The 16593-nt window shown below is 39.1% G+C and overlaps 1 protein-coding gene across 5 annotated transcripts in view; it reads right to left on the bottom strand.

The window, feature by feature from the left end:
- Positions 1 to 2192: 2192 nt before the first annotated feature.
- Positions 2193 to 16593, bottom strand: part of NFX1 (nuclear transcription factor, X-box binding 1) — a 226272-nt gene continuing 211871 nt past the window's right edge. For all 5 annotated transcript variants that reach the window (XM_043508487.1, XM_043508490.1, XM_038392949.2 and 2 more), the window contains 3 exons: positions 14224 to 14366; positions 8846 to 8947; positions 2193 to 5711 (listed from right to left, as the gene is read on the bottom strand). In XM_043508487.1, the coding sequence (XP_043364422.1) occupies positions 14301 to 14366 (66 nt within the window). In that variant the 3' untranslated portion in view covers positions 2193 to 5711; positions 8846 to 8947; positions 14224 to 14300. The remainder of the gene's footprint in view (positions 5712 to 8845; positions 8948 to 14223; positions 14367 to 16593) is intronic.

The raw sequence follows: 16593 nt of genomic DNA, 5'->3' as shown, positions 1-16593 counted from the left end.
GAGTCATACACATTTTTCAGGGTTACTCACGAGCATTTACCCCAAGGTTTAACATTGTGACAGTTTGATTATTCAGAGCCATCTTAAGGCTCAGTGTTTCTGGCATTTCTTCTTTTGTACATTTCACCCCCACCCTTTGCTTCACAGGTGCGCTGTCTTAACTTTTTATTCCCCTTCTGCAGTTTTTAGCTACTATTTATTACCAAAACCAGCCAGAATCTCACCCCATTCTCTTGGTTCTGGCTGCGCCAGCCAGGGCCACACTCTTTGGTCCTTATTTAAAAAGATATTAAACTTTATAAAAACATGGAAGTAAACCCAAAGGGCTAAATGCTAAATACCAAAGCCACATCACACTCGCTGCCAGTGTGTGGCACAAGGATCTGTCAGTGTTGCAACTTGTAATGAGAGATTCAAATAGAGTTTTAGTGGCTTTTTAAAAAATTCTCTCTACAGCCAGCGTCAGTAGTATAGAAGTGCAGGTCATGAAATACCAAATGCCCACTGTGCCTGACACTCGCTTCCTGAAGTATGTACTCTTCTCTCAGCTAAGTCTAGTTGGCAGCTGGTATCAAGTGGAGTGCCCCAAGGGTCGGTCCTCAAGCCGGTTTTGTTCTACATCTTCACTAATAATCTGGAGGATGGCGTGGATTGCACCCTCAGCAAGTTTGCAGATGACACTAAACTGGGAGGAGAGGTAGATACACTGAAGGGTAGGGATAGGATACAGAGGGACCTAGACAAATTAGAGGATTGGGCCAAAAGAAATCTGATGAGGTTCAACAAGGACAAGTGCAGAGTCCTGCACTTAGGACGGAAGAATCCCATGCACTGCTACAGACTAGGGACCGAATGGCTAGGCAGCAGTTCTGCAGAAAGGGACCTATGGGTTATAGTGGACAAGAAGCTGGTTATGAGTCAACAGTGTGCCCTTGTTGCCAAGAAGGCCAACCGCATTTTGGGCTGTATAAGTAGGGGCATTGCCAGCAGATTGAGGGACGTGATCGTTTCCCTCTATTTGACATTGGTGAGGCCTCATCTGGAGGACTGTGTCCAGTTTTGGGCCCCACACTACAAGAAGGACATGGAAAAATTCTATGATTGTATGATTGATTCTGTGACTTAGAATCATAGAATATCAGGGTTGGAAGGGACCTCAGGAGGTCATCTAGTCCAAACCCCGGCTCAGAGCAGGACAATCCCAAACTAAAATCATCCCAGCCAGGGCTTTGTCAAGACCTTAAAAACTTCTAAGGAAGGAGATTCCACCACCTCCCTAGATAACCGATTCCAGTGCTTCACCACCCTCCTAGTGAAAATGTTTTTCCTAATATCCAACCTAAACCTCCCCCACTGCAATTTGAGACCATTGCTCCCTGTTCTGTCATTTGCTACCACTGAGAACAGTCTAGATCCATCCTCTCTGGAACCCCCTATCAGGTAGCTGAAAGCAGCTATCAAATCCCCCCTCATTCTTCTCTTCCGCAGACTAAACAATCCCAGTTCCCTCAGCCTCTCCTCATAAGTCATGTGTTCCAGTCCCCTAATCATTTTTGTTGCCCTCCACTGGACACCCCACGCTGGGGTGTGTGAAGGGTGCAGAGATCATGGCAGAGTGCTGGGGTGTCTGTGAGAGGCTGCAGGGGTCAGGGCAGCCGGCTGGGGCTACAGACACTGGAGGTTCCAACCCAGACCATGCGGCAGTGAGAAGGAACTGGACAGTGAGTTGGTTGGCCTCCCCTTATCCTCTGGGTTGGAGGCACGAGAGGAGCCAGGGCACACGTGTGGACCAATGGTCATGACATTCAAATTTGCCGACTCTGGGCACATGGTGTGCATGCATAAACCACAGTGGAATACAATACAGGGGTCATCACTCAAAAAAGCATCATATACTGTGAGACTTGTGATAAAATCTTGAGTTAGCAAAAAACTATTCGTAAATGCTACATAGATAGCAGATAGTCCCCTCTCTCTCCTCCCCTTTTGGTATGGAGCTCCCCCCAAAAAGTGTTTGTTTAAAAATGTTGACATGGAGGAAGAAAACTGCACCTGATATTTTAGAATTTGAGGTGAAGGACCCCCTTCCCCCGAGATGTTCCATTCAAATATTTTCCTTCCTATGGCATTTTAAGACCCTCCCAACATATGTACACCTACCTAACAGTTTTCAAACAACTACAAAGCATAGCAATTAGAACTTAATTTTATTACAGCTTTATACAGTAAGTTGCCTATTACACCACTATACTTGAAAAGAATCAAGTAATATAGATATATAGCTGTCACCAAATAACTTATGAAAAGAGTGTTTTAGAGCAATGTTCTTTTGCTTACTTCATCATGAGGCACATATTGTAAAACTGCCACAAAACAGTGGTCTCCATAGCTAAATTACACAGCAAGGATTTTCGATTATGCACACATTAATGTACATTAAGCACTGAATAATCAGAGCACTTCTTAACACATTAAACTATTGAACAGTTACACAGTCCCAATGCCAAAATGTTACCTGTATTTTACATACAATAATTTAAAAGCAATTGGTAAAGTTATATGTATTGTAACCAATTTGCCCTTCCTCACAGTTTACTTCAAAGACAATCTGTTTATTGTAATGTACTCAATACAGAAAAATTTACAAAATACAGTATTGTTCTGAGACCTCTTCAATGTAATTGCAGACCAAGGTTGGAATACTGGCTCCACTGAAGTCAATGCCACTGACTTCACTGTTTTTTCTCTTAGATAAATAGACTAAGAGCCAACTCAGAATAAGAAGAAATACAAAATGGTACATTAGAAAAGCATTCCCATTAGGCACACATATGCAGTAAAATGATCCAAAGCAAACCAGAAGAGAAGGGAGAACACCACAATTAAATCTAGCTGAATTGATTTTTAAAGCTGGAAAATTATACTTTGGAAAAAACTTGTTTTGGTATTGCTTCCCCAGGGAAGTGCATGAATGATTTTTTTAATGGAACTATTACAATAAGAAATTTTGAACAAACATTTGTGTGTCAGTGATTTTTAAAAAGCTGTTGTATAGGCTTAGACATATGTGAATATTCACAACTGAACAAAATTTTGTTAGACATTTCATAAGGAGCATTATGATTAATCCGTATATATGAATTCACATATTTATTGGCCTTATTTTGCAAACTGAATATTCCCTGATTCTTCTGACTAAAAGCTGGAAGTATTAAAAGATCTATTCAGAACCTGAACATCTTCTAGACTGCTTCTCATCAGCCTCACATTTAAGTTGCAAATCATAATTTGTTAAAAAGTACCAATTAAAGTGCACGAACTAGACATTCTGCTATGAAAACCTCATGCAAATTTCAAACAAGTATGTAGGTGATGTTTTAGCTATTTTAAATGAAGTCCTGTGTTAAAGCAAATTAATGTAGGGTGAAACTATGGGCCATCCTGCAACCCCTCATTCAGTCATGCAGTGACACTGAAATAAATGAGACTCTTTCTCACATGTTAAGGCCTATTTAGTTGTGTAAGTGTCTGCAAGATCACACTTCTAGAAAGATGCTGAGCAACCTATTCACCCACTGAAGTCAGCAGAAACTGAAAACGTTAAGCACCTTGCAAGACTAGGGCTCAACTTGCTTAAGAATTTTGTGCACTGTCATGCCAAACCATAACAGCTAGTTTTTAAGATTCAGTCATTAAAAAAAGTTGATTTCTGTTCACCAAATGAAAGGAAAAAGGTAAAGAAAATTATTTTCACTGTATGCGAAACTTATTGTATGAAGACTCACACACACAGAAAAGATCAATAGTCCTTAACAGTGTTTCTTTTAAGTGGAGAAAATGCATCTCAAACATTTAATTAGAAACATATTACATTGTGTTGTCATTTCCTAAATGAAATAATTTTATACACATGCATTGACAGAAAGCCATAAAAACCATAACATTTGACAATGTAGAATATTACAATTGTCTGAATCAATGTGTTATGATACATATCCACCCCAAAATGAGCCTCTGTGGCTAATGGCCCTCAAAAGTTCCACAAGCTCTCTGGGACATGCAAACAGAAGCTGCCCCTGAGCACAAAGAGCTGCACAAAGAAATAATTTCTAGGCCTGTGTACAGTCAGGAGGGGTAAGACAGACAGAGCATAGTGTGAAGAGTAAGGAGCTTATTAGCATAAGGGGCCAGATCCTCAACTTGGTAAATTGTTGTAGCTCAAGTGAAGTCAATGGAGCTATAACAATTTATACCAAATCTTTAGCTGGTCCCTAGCATCTTCCCCATAAAGGTCCTCAACTCTCCTTCCTCATGAGGACACCATTAATGTGAAAAACAATCTGAAATCTAGGCGACTGTGTTGGCAACTGAATAGTGTAAAGTAGAATATATTTAAAGTGTATGTTATCATTAAAAGGCTGTTTTAATTGAGAGGGATTAACATACCAGACTTTATGAGTTTCAAGAATTGCTGCAAATTCAACCCATATTCCAACACAAGCCTAGCACAAACCTACTGCTCACTTGGTACTGAGGAAAGATTAAACTAGTGAAGTCAGCAGTTTAATCCTAGACATATGATTCAATCTCTATGAACATCAAAGCCATACGTGGGGTTCTGACTGTTCAAGAGTTTGAATTAAATATTTTTCATTTTTACTTTAATCCCTCTATTTGGTTTAAATATACAAACTAAATAAAACACAAAGAAAACTAACCATTATTCTTTGCTTAATAAAAACCCACAAACAAACAAACGGCATTTTTCCTCCTCCACCTCAAGAACAAGAACTGGAAAATACCAAATGAGAAAATCCTCAAATGCTAGTGAACCATGAGATGCAGTGTGCCTAAGCACTGGGGAATATGTAACACATTGTAGAATTGAGCTAAATTTTTAGTTTTATTCCATGTGGGAATATCTCAGATACTTCACTCCCAAATTTGATATATTGCAGTATAAATTGAATGATTAAATCACATGAAAACTCTTTGAAAAATATATCCATTAGGATTATACGATAGCGATCTGTGATTTACTTGTTATTTTTTTAACAGTATGGTTGGATCCCTCAGTATAAATCTTTGGAATGTTTGCCATTATCATCACTACCCCAATAGAATCAGTTTAATTACCAGTTTTTTCAGCTACAGATTATGGATAGGCAGGTTCACATCATTAAAGATACTCTGATTCCAAACAGAGAAGAAAAATCTACCAGCCTGAGGTGAAAAATACTTGCACCTGCAACTTATGTAAAATATGCAGATCAGCTGAATATATGCAGTAAAATTTAAAATATCAGTTTCATTGATATAATAAATGATAAGCCATATTCTGGCTTTAGATAAATGCATGCAGTTCTCAGTGCATTCAATGAGAGCTGTGCACATCCATCTGAAGTCAGAATTTGGCTTTTAAGAGCTTATCTTGCAATATTCAGAGCTCAAATTTTAGTTAATTTCTAGACAATGCTATTTTGCTCATACACTTAACTCACCCATGCCTTTTTTACTATTTTAAACTTTGAATATATTGAATAGTTAATCATTTAATTAGCCACAAAGCATCTTGCATGAATAGATCGTATCTTCACCTCCCTTTTTCTAAATAATATTTTAAGATTGATCATTTCAGTCTTGGACATCAAAGTAGTCAATCACTGGCTCCGCTTTTAATGTTTTCCTTCAAGCCACTGTTTCCATTATTTCTGAAATTAAAACCATAAATATTACAGGAACACAACTCTCAGTTAAATGAAAGATACAGTTGCATAAGAAAGGAGTACACACTGACTTTCCCAAACTAACAAACTGATATAAAAACACCATAACATCTCATGGTGTATTATGCCATTGGACCAGCATGATCAATAAGCACCAGACATTAGAAAGCTGTTACAAAGTTTTACAGAAATCAAATAAATCTTATGTATTCACTCTAATGTACATTTCAGTGCCCGCTGAACAAATATCTTATTAACTGTGCTTTTCATAAATACTAATATTACAATTCAGCCATTCCAATATTAAGGTAGAATACCACAAGCAATTTATCTACACAGAATGATATCTAGGTAATTTATTTTACAAGTGAAAACTTTGTTACAGATGAGCCAATGTTCTGAATATTGTCCTTTTCACAAATATATGCAAAAAAAGCAAAAGACTATCTCTGAAGTGAGGGATAGTTGCAGGTCAAGTTTCAGCTACATATAAAAACAAAGGATACAAATTAGTGAAATTATTGACTATGTAGTATAGATAATTATTCAAATATGCTATTTAACTGTCAGTGGAAGACAGTCAAGGTATGTGAGGTAGTATCTTTTATTGGACCAAGTTCTGTTGGAGAGAGACAAGCTTTGAGCTTGTCACCAACAGAAGATGGTCCAATAAAAGATATTCCTTGCCCACCTTGTCTCTCTAATACAGAGGTGGGCAAACTACTACCCGTGGGACCGTCCTGCCTGGCCCCTGAGCTCCCGGCCAGAGAAGCTCGCCCCCAGCCCCTCCCCCACTGTCCCCCTTCCCTGCAGCCATGCTGCCCCGCGGGCAGCATAGCTTGCGCCCGCCCACTTCCAGGCTTTTCCTGCCGCTGTGAACAGCAAGGTAAGGGGGTGGGAGGAGGGGGGTTGGATAAGGGGCAGAGGTCCCGAGGGCAGTCAGGGGACAGGGGGTGATTGGATAGGGTGGAGGTTTGGGGCGGGGTCAGGAGACAGGAGCAGGGAGGGTTGGATAGGTGGGGAGTTCTGAAAGGGGCAGTCAGGGGGCAGGAAGTAGGAGGGGGCAGATCGGGGGTGGGGGCCAGGCTGTTTGGGGAGGCACAGCCTTCCCTACCTAGCCTTCCATACCAAGTTTGCAACCCCGATGCAGCACTTGGAGCAAAAAGTTTGCCCACCCCTGCTCTAATATCCTGGGACCAATATGGCTACAATACCATTGCATATATCTGAAGACAGCAACATGAGGGCTTTCAAAAACTTGTTTCCCAATACAATTTCAATGTTTCAATATTAAATGAATGTTAATTACAAATAATTCTAATCCAGAGGCGAAGAATTTCAAACCTGGCCACCTAAAATTAAGCTCCTAAATATAAGCAGGCTGGTTTTTTCAGGAGGTGCTAATTTCCAATGAATCCCACTGAAGTAAATGGGAGATGCAGGAGCTAAGCACCACTGAAAATCAGGTTACTTTTACATATGCTCCTAAGCATTGATTTAAGAGCCTTGTTTTAGGCATGCCTGCTGGTGGTTTAGGCTGGGTTTTAATCTTGAATCCGTTAGTTTACACTCTGATGAACTGGATCTTCTCAAGGAATGAACAGCTTATTATTGTTATTAATTTGTATTCTGGCAGTTCCTGAAAGCATCAAGCAGAATTAGGCCCCTATTCTGCTAGATACTGTCAAAAATCTAGAGAAGACATTGCCTGCATGAAAAGCCTGTGGTTTCCCAATATCCTTTTAAGAGTGGTTTCAGAGTAGCAGCCGTGTTAGTCTGTATTCACAAAAAGAAAAGGAGTACTTTTGGCACCTTAGAGACTAACAAATTTATTTGAGCATAAGCTTTTGTGAGCTACAGCTCACTTCATCGGATGCATTCAGTGGAATGTGTGAAGAGTGTAAGCACCTTAAATCCAGATTCAGCAAAACATTTTGAGAACCAAAATTGAACAAATATAACTCATGGTTGTGAAGCCCAGAATGTTAAAAGCCTATGCAAACTCAAGGCTATTGTATCTTATGAACACAGGAACTGATATGTTAGATAAGACCATACAGCGAAAGAGTCTGGTATCTTGCCCAGCAGCAGTCAGTACCCAAGGAATGTGAAGTCCCCACTTTTGCCCTCTTTGGCCACGATAGAGGAAACAATATTTAGTGACCCCCACAGACAACCATTATATGCCATGAACTAATTACCCATATCTCAGTTTGCAAAGAATAGTTAGAAATATTTATAAAAGTATCCAGTCTTTTAAAAGTCTAGCTACAGAATGCGTGTTTATCTCTTGCAACAATAAATTACACGGATTGACTATATAGCGTAAGAGCAGTATTTTTTTTTGCTGGCACTAAATTTATTCCCATTTTATTTCAGTCAGTGACCCCCTGTGCTCATTATCAGAAAGGTAGAGAGAAGGGTCCATTCAGTTAAATTTTAATTCTGAATAACTCTTTTCCATGTTAAATAGACACAGTTTCTGCAATTTTGTGAATTGTAACTAGGTAAATAGCTCAAATTTTTCACTGCTTTGATGCATTTTTCTGCCATTTACTCTATACCTTTCTTTTGATGAGGCAACCAACTTGGACACAAGATTCATGTAATTACATTTTTGTATAAGAGATCTTCTATCCCTTTCTACTGCTCCCATACATTCTATTTGTCTATTTAAAAAAAAACTGCTGCAATAATGTGGGCAGACATGTTTAGTGAGCAATCCCTTTGATTTCTAGTTCCCCCCCCAGAGAATCTTTGATGTTCAGAATGCATCAATATATACAAGATTTCAAAAATTGTTTATTGCACAAAAGTAATAACAATATGCCACATAGTGTAAACACAACAAAAACACTCATGTAATGTTTACTACTGCACTTGATTAAAAACCAGAGTGGCATATGTAGTCTCTAATGAATGTCCTAGAATTATAATACATTTTATCATAATTTGTCACATTTAGCAATCTGTTTAAGAGATGCCCAGAATTAAAATAGCATGAGTATGGCAATTCAAAACTGAGATGCCCAGACAAAATTGTGAGGGCTCTGGCCCATACTGTCACTTTATTAAAAATTAACTTAACAAAAACATTTAAATAACTAAATAGTTCTTACTTATCTGTTTGTCTATAGTGAGGAATAGGTGGTGGAGGCCTTGTCTGCATTTCCCTCTGTAGCACAGATGTTAGGGTATTACTTGGACAAATGGATTTCCCTCTAGAGGATGAGAACGGTAACAATTATTATTTGTGATGTTATTGTCTACATGTTTAAATAGAAAAATCATACACTATATTAAAAAAATCAAGACAAAAATTAAGATTTAAATCTAGTGTAAATGACAGTTTGAGACTTGAAGATCCAGTGTGTTATCTCACAGCAAATCCAATACTGAGGTGTTAGAAAAGCTTCTAACACACTGTGACTCAACGCAGCCCAGCATTCTGATTTAATGTTTTTCTTCTTGCCTAAAACAATCCCCACACACAACACCACACACACACCATTTAAACTGAACAATGGAGACAGGAAATAGTCTATTTTCTTATTATAAATATGTCTTAACGTAAGAAGATATCCACTAGTCTCGGGCTTGGGGTTGACTAGGCTAATAAAAGCCAATAGACAGTTTCCTGCATAATATTCTTGGTGCTTGAACTGCTCCCTTTGTGTGAGCCTGTAAAGTGCATCAAAGTCCAAACTTACAACATGTAAACCCTAAAACTACAAACATGTTGTGACGTTGCACTCTATATGTTTTATGGAAATATGCTTTTAAGTATGAATATGATGTAACTGGAATATGCCTTAGTAAAAGGTCTCTTGTACGGTATCATACACAGTTCAATCTATTGAGTGTGTTCATCCTATTTGTATGCATGTATCATTTTTGTATCTGAAGCTAAAAATATAAAGTATAATTCTGAGGTCCTATTGTAATTTTGCAAAGTGTGGGCCATTGATGCTGGTTTAGAATCTTGATGGCTCCCATTGACTAGGACAATTGGTTGTAAATGGGTCTGTTTACTTGCAAGCCTTCCTATATACCTGGGAGCCAGCCCAGGAAGAAAGGAGGCTGGGGTCTCACAGGACATGTGAACATGTCACCTGATACTGGAATCCATTTTAAACCTGGTGCTTTTCCATTTAGGAGGAGGGGTGGTGACCCAGAGAGACAAAGATTCCCGCCTTGTGCCAAAGTTATAAAAGGGGGTGGAACAGACAAAGGGGCTACCAATCATGAGAACACCCCTGCTTTCTACCCAAGATGTTTGCTGGAACTAACAAAGACTGTACTGGGGAAAGGACTGGGCCCAGACTAGGAAGGAGTCTAGTCTGTGTAAGAAGCCTTAGTGGAACATCTCTGAGGTGAGATTTTACCTGTAATCAGTTTCTTAATGTATTAGGCTTAGACTTGCATGTGTTCGCTTTATTTTGCTTGGTGACTTACTTTGTTCTGTCTGTTATTACTTGAAACCACTTAAAATCCTACTTTTATCTTAATAAAATCATGTTTGTTTATTAGTAAACCCAGAGCAAGTGATTAACACCTGGGGGCGCAAACAGCTGTGCATCTCTCTCTATCAGTGTTATAGAGGGTGGACAATTTATGAATTGACCCCGTATAAGCTTTATACAGAGTAAAACCGATTTATTTGGGGTTTGGATTCCATTGGGAACTGGGTGTCTGGGTACTGTAGATAGGTGACCTGCTGAGCAGTTTTTGGTTAAAGCCTGCAGCTTTGGAGGTGTGCACCAGACCTGGGTCTGTATTGCAGCAGGCTAGTGTGTCTGGCTCAACAAGGCAGGGTTCTGAAGTCCCAGGCAGGCACGGAAAATGGGCTCAGAGGTAATTCCAGCACATCCGGTGACAACCTCAAGGGGGTCTGTGTGACCAAACCTATCACACATATATATACAAGAGTGGGAAAAATCCAGACGAGTGAATTTCCTGTTGTGAGAAGTATGAGTAAGCTGTCTATTCTCATATATACTGCACTGGAGGACGATTGGAAAGCAGCAAGCAATATGATCAGAAAAAAGGGAGGGACAGCAAAGCTGAGACAGGAGAAAAAAAAATAGTGGATGGTACCTATAGACCAAAAGCAGTATCTGATAAAAATGCAACATACACTTTGTAGTCATGTCTGGTGAAGAAACAGAGATTTCCAAGTGGTCCATCTACAGACTTACTCATCAGAAACTTTCTTTTTGCCTAAAATGCGAATGCAGACTTCACTGAATGTGCTGAGGTTTTCAGGAGGTTTTTTTGGCTTACTTATATGCTTCTGATAAAGCTGCCAAGATCCATTGACAATTTTGTTTTTAAAGAGTTCAGATCTGTGATTTTTCACATTATAAAGCAATAATTAATCCTGATTTAATTAGGATTTGATTGATCTGCAAACAGTCAGATGATGGCATCTGATTCATGAGGATGAGTAGGTTTAATAAAAAACAAAATGTAAAAAGTGCTGTATTGATTGAGATAAGACAGAAGAAGTTACTTAAATACAAAGTCTGGGTTGGTGGAGAATATCAACTCTGGAGAAAAAAGGAATTTTCAATAGACATTCACTAGTCATCCTAACAGAAGTGGTTGTGATTAGAAAGGCAACTATAGAGAAACAAAATACAAGGATGTAGATGCCAGATTCAAAAGGGCTGCTCCATCAATTATTCCAGAGCTAAGTTAAGTATCCTGCTAACAATAGAAAGTTCAACAGAACAAAGAAACTTCATTACTGTCTTGATGAATCATGAAATACGAGGTGCTGCTGAGTATCTGTGGGTACCCAAAAAAGCTCTAACTGAACCTATGAAGTGGTATGGCTGAGCCCTTTATTAAAGTCATAAAACAGGAAGCTGAAATTGACCTAACATTAAATTGAGAACAGTGGTGTCTGAAGATTTTTCCAGTTGTTGCTATAAAAATGTAGATATAGACTTCCTGGATTGAAATTTAACATCTACTAGTTGATCAAGGTATCTAAGTCAGAGCTTCATCCATTCAAATTCCAAAAGGTAATCTGAAGCCTGCCTGGATCCTGACTTTGTATCAGCAGAGCTTATTTGTGGGTAGTTGTCAGGGAGGACATACAGACATCTCCTAGAGCTAGGTCTGCAAGGCCAATAAGAAGCTATGAGAATTACCTTTGCTGTCTATCTTATGTCTAATGTAGAAGCATTTTCCCATCTTTCCTGAAGCATGTGCAACTCACTCTGATCTGCAGTTTCACTGACAACTGTGTCCAAAAGATCTGTCCCAAAAAGCCCATTCAAATGTTGCTTGAAGTAGGCCAAACCTGAAAATAATGTCTGCATCCAGGAGCATAACAAGAGGAGTCTCCTAACTATGTTGGAACACAGGAAAAACAGGTTGCATCTAAATATATTAGATACTTAAACAGAGAAAGAGATATGGACAAGCAGTTCTAGACTGCCTTTTGTAATGTAATGTGATGAGGGTTACAGAGGAGAAGCTTGGATTGGGGTGACCATTAATGTAGGCAGAGTTTGGACATCCAAAGGCACAGCAGGTTCACAGGGGCAGGTGGACTGTCTTTGGCGAGTGTCTGGCCAGATGCCCCACAGCCCCTAAAGTAGCTCACTCCATTGACTGTTGATCCATAGTCTCAAGTGACCATTGTCAAGCTGCAAAACTCAACTCTGTCACTATGTGGATACCCTCAAGAGTGTTTTCTTTAATAGCCTGTTCACTTATGATCTAAGAAGTGCTTCTTTCTCCACTGGTCACTGTGACTCCAGGTTGGGGTGAAGAATGGCTGTAGAGCCATGCTGTCAGAGGTGACAGTCACAGGCTTGCAGCAGACAGCAATGCTGACTACAATCAATTTCTCCTCTCTGAGGTCTGGAGGTACTGGGGGACGAGGTGAGGAAAAACTTCAACTGTCACAAAACTGTAAAGGTCTGTGGCCTTCCCTCGGAGTTCACAGGAGAAACATACAGAGAACTGCTTCTGGAGAGACAGAGGCAGGAAACTGAGCATGAGACATTTTTTTCCCACACTCATACGGAGAGAGCAGAATCAATCATCCACATTCGTGGATTTGTTGTGCATGAAAACATAATCAAAATATTCTTCTTAATCACATCAAATCCTTCTCTTAAATGTGACTTCAGATTCATTTCAAAATGGTCCATCTGGCATAGTAGAAAAATTGGAAATGGTTCCGAAATCTGTTGACAATAGGGATAAGGAAAATTTTTCTTACTGTTAAGTGTGTTTGTGTGTACGCGCACACTGGTTATCAATCACAAGAGTTCTGAACTCAGGGTCACCTACTTCATATTCTCTTACTTTTTTTTTTTTTTTTTGCAAATGCCTGAGAATTCTATTGTACTGAAATTTCATGCTCTCAGACAAGCAAGAATATGCATTTTACCACTAAATCCATGCTTTAAAAAAAAAATCAACATTGATATTTCAATCAATTCTCCAAGTAAGATTGTGAATTCTTGTGAACTTTAGGTTTTCTTTTTTTAAATATAAATTTTCAGGCTCTCCTGGTAGACCAAAGCCCACTATAATATACAGTCTCTACCCCCCATATATAGCATTATGATTTTGAATCAGAAACTGATTATTTGTTCAAATGATGTAACAATGCAAAGCACATGAGCAGCAAAAATCCTTGTAAAGCCAGCAATGAGCAAACCCTAAAGGTAGAGCATTTGATAAATATCCTAAAATACAGATGCTTCCCTAAATCTATGTAGGTAACTCATCCACAAAAAAAAAAAAAAAAAAAAAAAAACCAAAACCAAAACCAAAACCAACCGTTTCCCATAAACAGGGCTTGGTTTCCCCTGCACTAGAAACTTTTATGACTTGGCTATTCACTTCCAGAGTTGGCCTGATCCCTTCTCTGGCATCTTTATGAGGCATCTCTCTTTTGTTTTTCTCTGATCTCTCAGGTGTTGCTCCCCCCTCACTTTTCACCTTAAGACTTCCCTTCTTTTTGCCCCCATTAAAAGTTCCTCCCATTCCTCCCTGCATCTAGCTGATGACTCTTCCCCTTCTCTTGAAAAGGTAAAACAGACAGTGGGGAAGCAGGCAAGAGAGGAAGTGATCATCATCAGAAGCAGGAGTTCATGCCTGTGGGTTACTCAGCAGTAGTGAGAGCAGCAACCTCTTGTAACCAGAAGTAAGAACTACAGCAAAAACACAGCTGGGAGTCAAAGGAACTATAATTGGATAGTCTTGTCATACTTAAAAATGGGAGACTGAGGTGAAATCAGAAGAAATACCCCCAAACTGATGGAAATGCAATCATGTGAGATTATGCATCCCCTCCACCCCAGCCATTTAAAAGCTGCTTCTATAGAATTTACAAAGTATAAAGGATGTATTTTGCAAGTTGTAAATAAAGTAAACTCAGAACAAAATATAGAAAACACAATATTCGTATCTACTAGAATGGATGTTAATTACTTTGCAAACTAAAATAAAAAAGATTAATATAACATACTTCACTGCAGTGATAACAACATTACGCTTTGGTTCATTGTCATAGCTCACACTTTCATGCCATAAATTTGAGCTAACTCATGGATGATTCTGCGGTGATCTCTGTTCATGGGTGCATACAGTGACTCTTTTTGAATGCTTTCCCTGAATTTAAGAGAAAAATAAATGGTATGTTTATGATTATTTTCATAGACAAGATTACATATATGATTTATTGTCTAGACTTCTCTAACAGTGACAAAGTCAGTTTGCAAGTACAGTGAGAACTAGATACTGTTGATGAAAACCATGTGCATACAAAATTCCTATTAATTCACATTATACACACACACACACACACACACCTCCACATTGGTTTGCACAGCTTTAATTTTTAGATTCTGAAAATGCATGAGGAGACCATGAATGGTTTGACAAAATCTTTTTTTTTTCTTTTTTTTTTAAACCATATTCCATATCCCTGCAGGGCTAGAATAACACATTGGAAGATAACTGTAGAGTTGGTATTATATTGGACAATTTTTGTTTATTTTTATTTTGGCTTTTCAATTTATATGCTGTACATAAAGAGGATTTGCCATATCCCTGTTGATTATATCCCTTTCACAAAATATAGCAACACTGACATCTGATAAAACAATACTGTGTCAACAGGAAATAGACAAATGAATTAGCTTTTAGTTTAAGGTAAACAAAAAATTACCCAGTTGAACAGATGTCTTCTGAAATGTATTATAGTAGCTGTAATTTACAAATGCAAGTGCCTAATTAGCATATAGATTACACATTGAAAAGTGGTGTGCTAAAAGGTAATGGCTTTACAACTGATGTAAAAATTCTTGTCTAAATCATTAAGTACTAGCAGAGATACCTGTTTTTCAAATAATGGGCAAAATATGATAAATCTGAGGACAGAGCCAAAACACTAGTGCAAATCTAGGCAAAATTAATTTGTTAACTGTGTTAATTTTTAGTTAATTACAGTATTGCACAACCTTCAATTCCTAATAATCTGGGAAGCATTCAAATCAAACTGTTCAAGCCACAAATTTCCATTTCTATATAACATGAGGTAGAGCAATTCTATAGCTAATGAGAATCAAATTTTGGAAGAGATGTTTAGACAATTATGTTGTAAATATTAACAGTTAAATTCTTAAATCTGTGCACTTTGGACTTTGCCTCTGATATTTAATTAATGGAAAAGACTTCTCAACAGCAATCTTATTTGTCATAGTCTTGTCTTGGCCCATCCTACCCAGCAACAGATATGATGATCAGTAGATGTAGCAACTGGTGGAATCCAGAGATGAGGGAGCACTTGGAGTACTGCTCTACCAAATTCAGAGTCTGCCACAGACAAATTCCAATGACAGTAGCAGATAATATATGTGAAGCAGAAGTGATTATATGGCTGCTTTGCAGAAGGAGAGATGCCTTGGCTCTCAAGCCCACAAGGTAAATAAATTAGGAAGGATCTGATAAACTGTGGTCAAGGTCTTCCAGAAGCCAAGGTTTTCCAGTTTTATCATACTCTGTTAGGAAGCAGTCTTTTACCCACCAAGAGACGGTAATCTGCCAAAGTTTGCCTTAGTTACAGTCCTTGAAGCGAAAACCAGAAATGTCTGGATGACAGACCTATAGAACTTCTCTACCCATTTTACTTTAAGGGAATGAAGTTTCCTTTTGAGAAAGTGAATGGCTTGAGGTATAAGGCTCAGAAAAGCGAGGTGACTTTCTGACCATATGCAAAGGGCTTCTGGAAGGAGATGGGAGTGCCCCCTTTTCTGTTCACACACCATTGCTGAACAATTGTTGCAATTAGGACATGGTGGTGGGCTGACAGAGGCTCCCAGACAAGCAGAGTCAGATAGATAACCTATAGCTAAGAATAAGATTATGTTACAGAGATTATAGATTCTGTGATTTATAGACACCTCTATGACGTTTTCTGCTTCAGCCCCAGGGTGGCAGAGCCAGAGCTGTCAGTTGGTTGGGACAGCTCTCAGCCTATGCAGACAGCAAGTGACCCCCCACAGCTCCCAGCCACTGGTCCCAGAGCCGTGAGCCACTGCCGGAGGCAGAGAACACAGAGCTGTGAGCCTCCGTGGGCAATGCGGAACCTTGGAGCTGTGAGCCACTGCGGGTGGCGGGGAAACCCTAGAGTTCTGAGTCCCCCGCCCCTCAGCAGGGTTTGGGCTCTCATCCCCCCCCCCGGGTTTCAGGTCAGCTCCCGTCAGCCTCGCCCCCCCCAAATTTTTTTAGTAAAAGTCACAGACTGGTCACAAGCTTATTGCCTGCAAACTGTTGGTTATTTTTAGTAAAAAATAACAAAAATCTCAACCTTACCTATAACTCAAGCACATTGATG

The sequence above is a fragment of the Dermochelys coriacea genome, chromosome 2 (genome assembly GCF_009764565.3).
Source record: "Dermochelys coriacea isolate rDerCor1 chromosome 2, rDerCor1.pri.v4, whole genome shotgun sequence".
NCBI lineage: Eukaryota > Metazoa > Chordata > Testudines > Dermochelyidae > Dermochelys > Dermochelys coriacea.
This window is presented reverse-complemented; position numbering and strand designations above follow the sequence as displayed.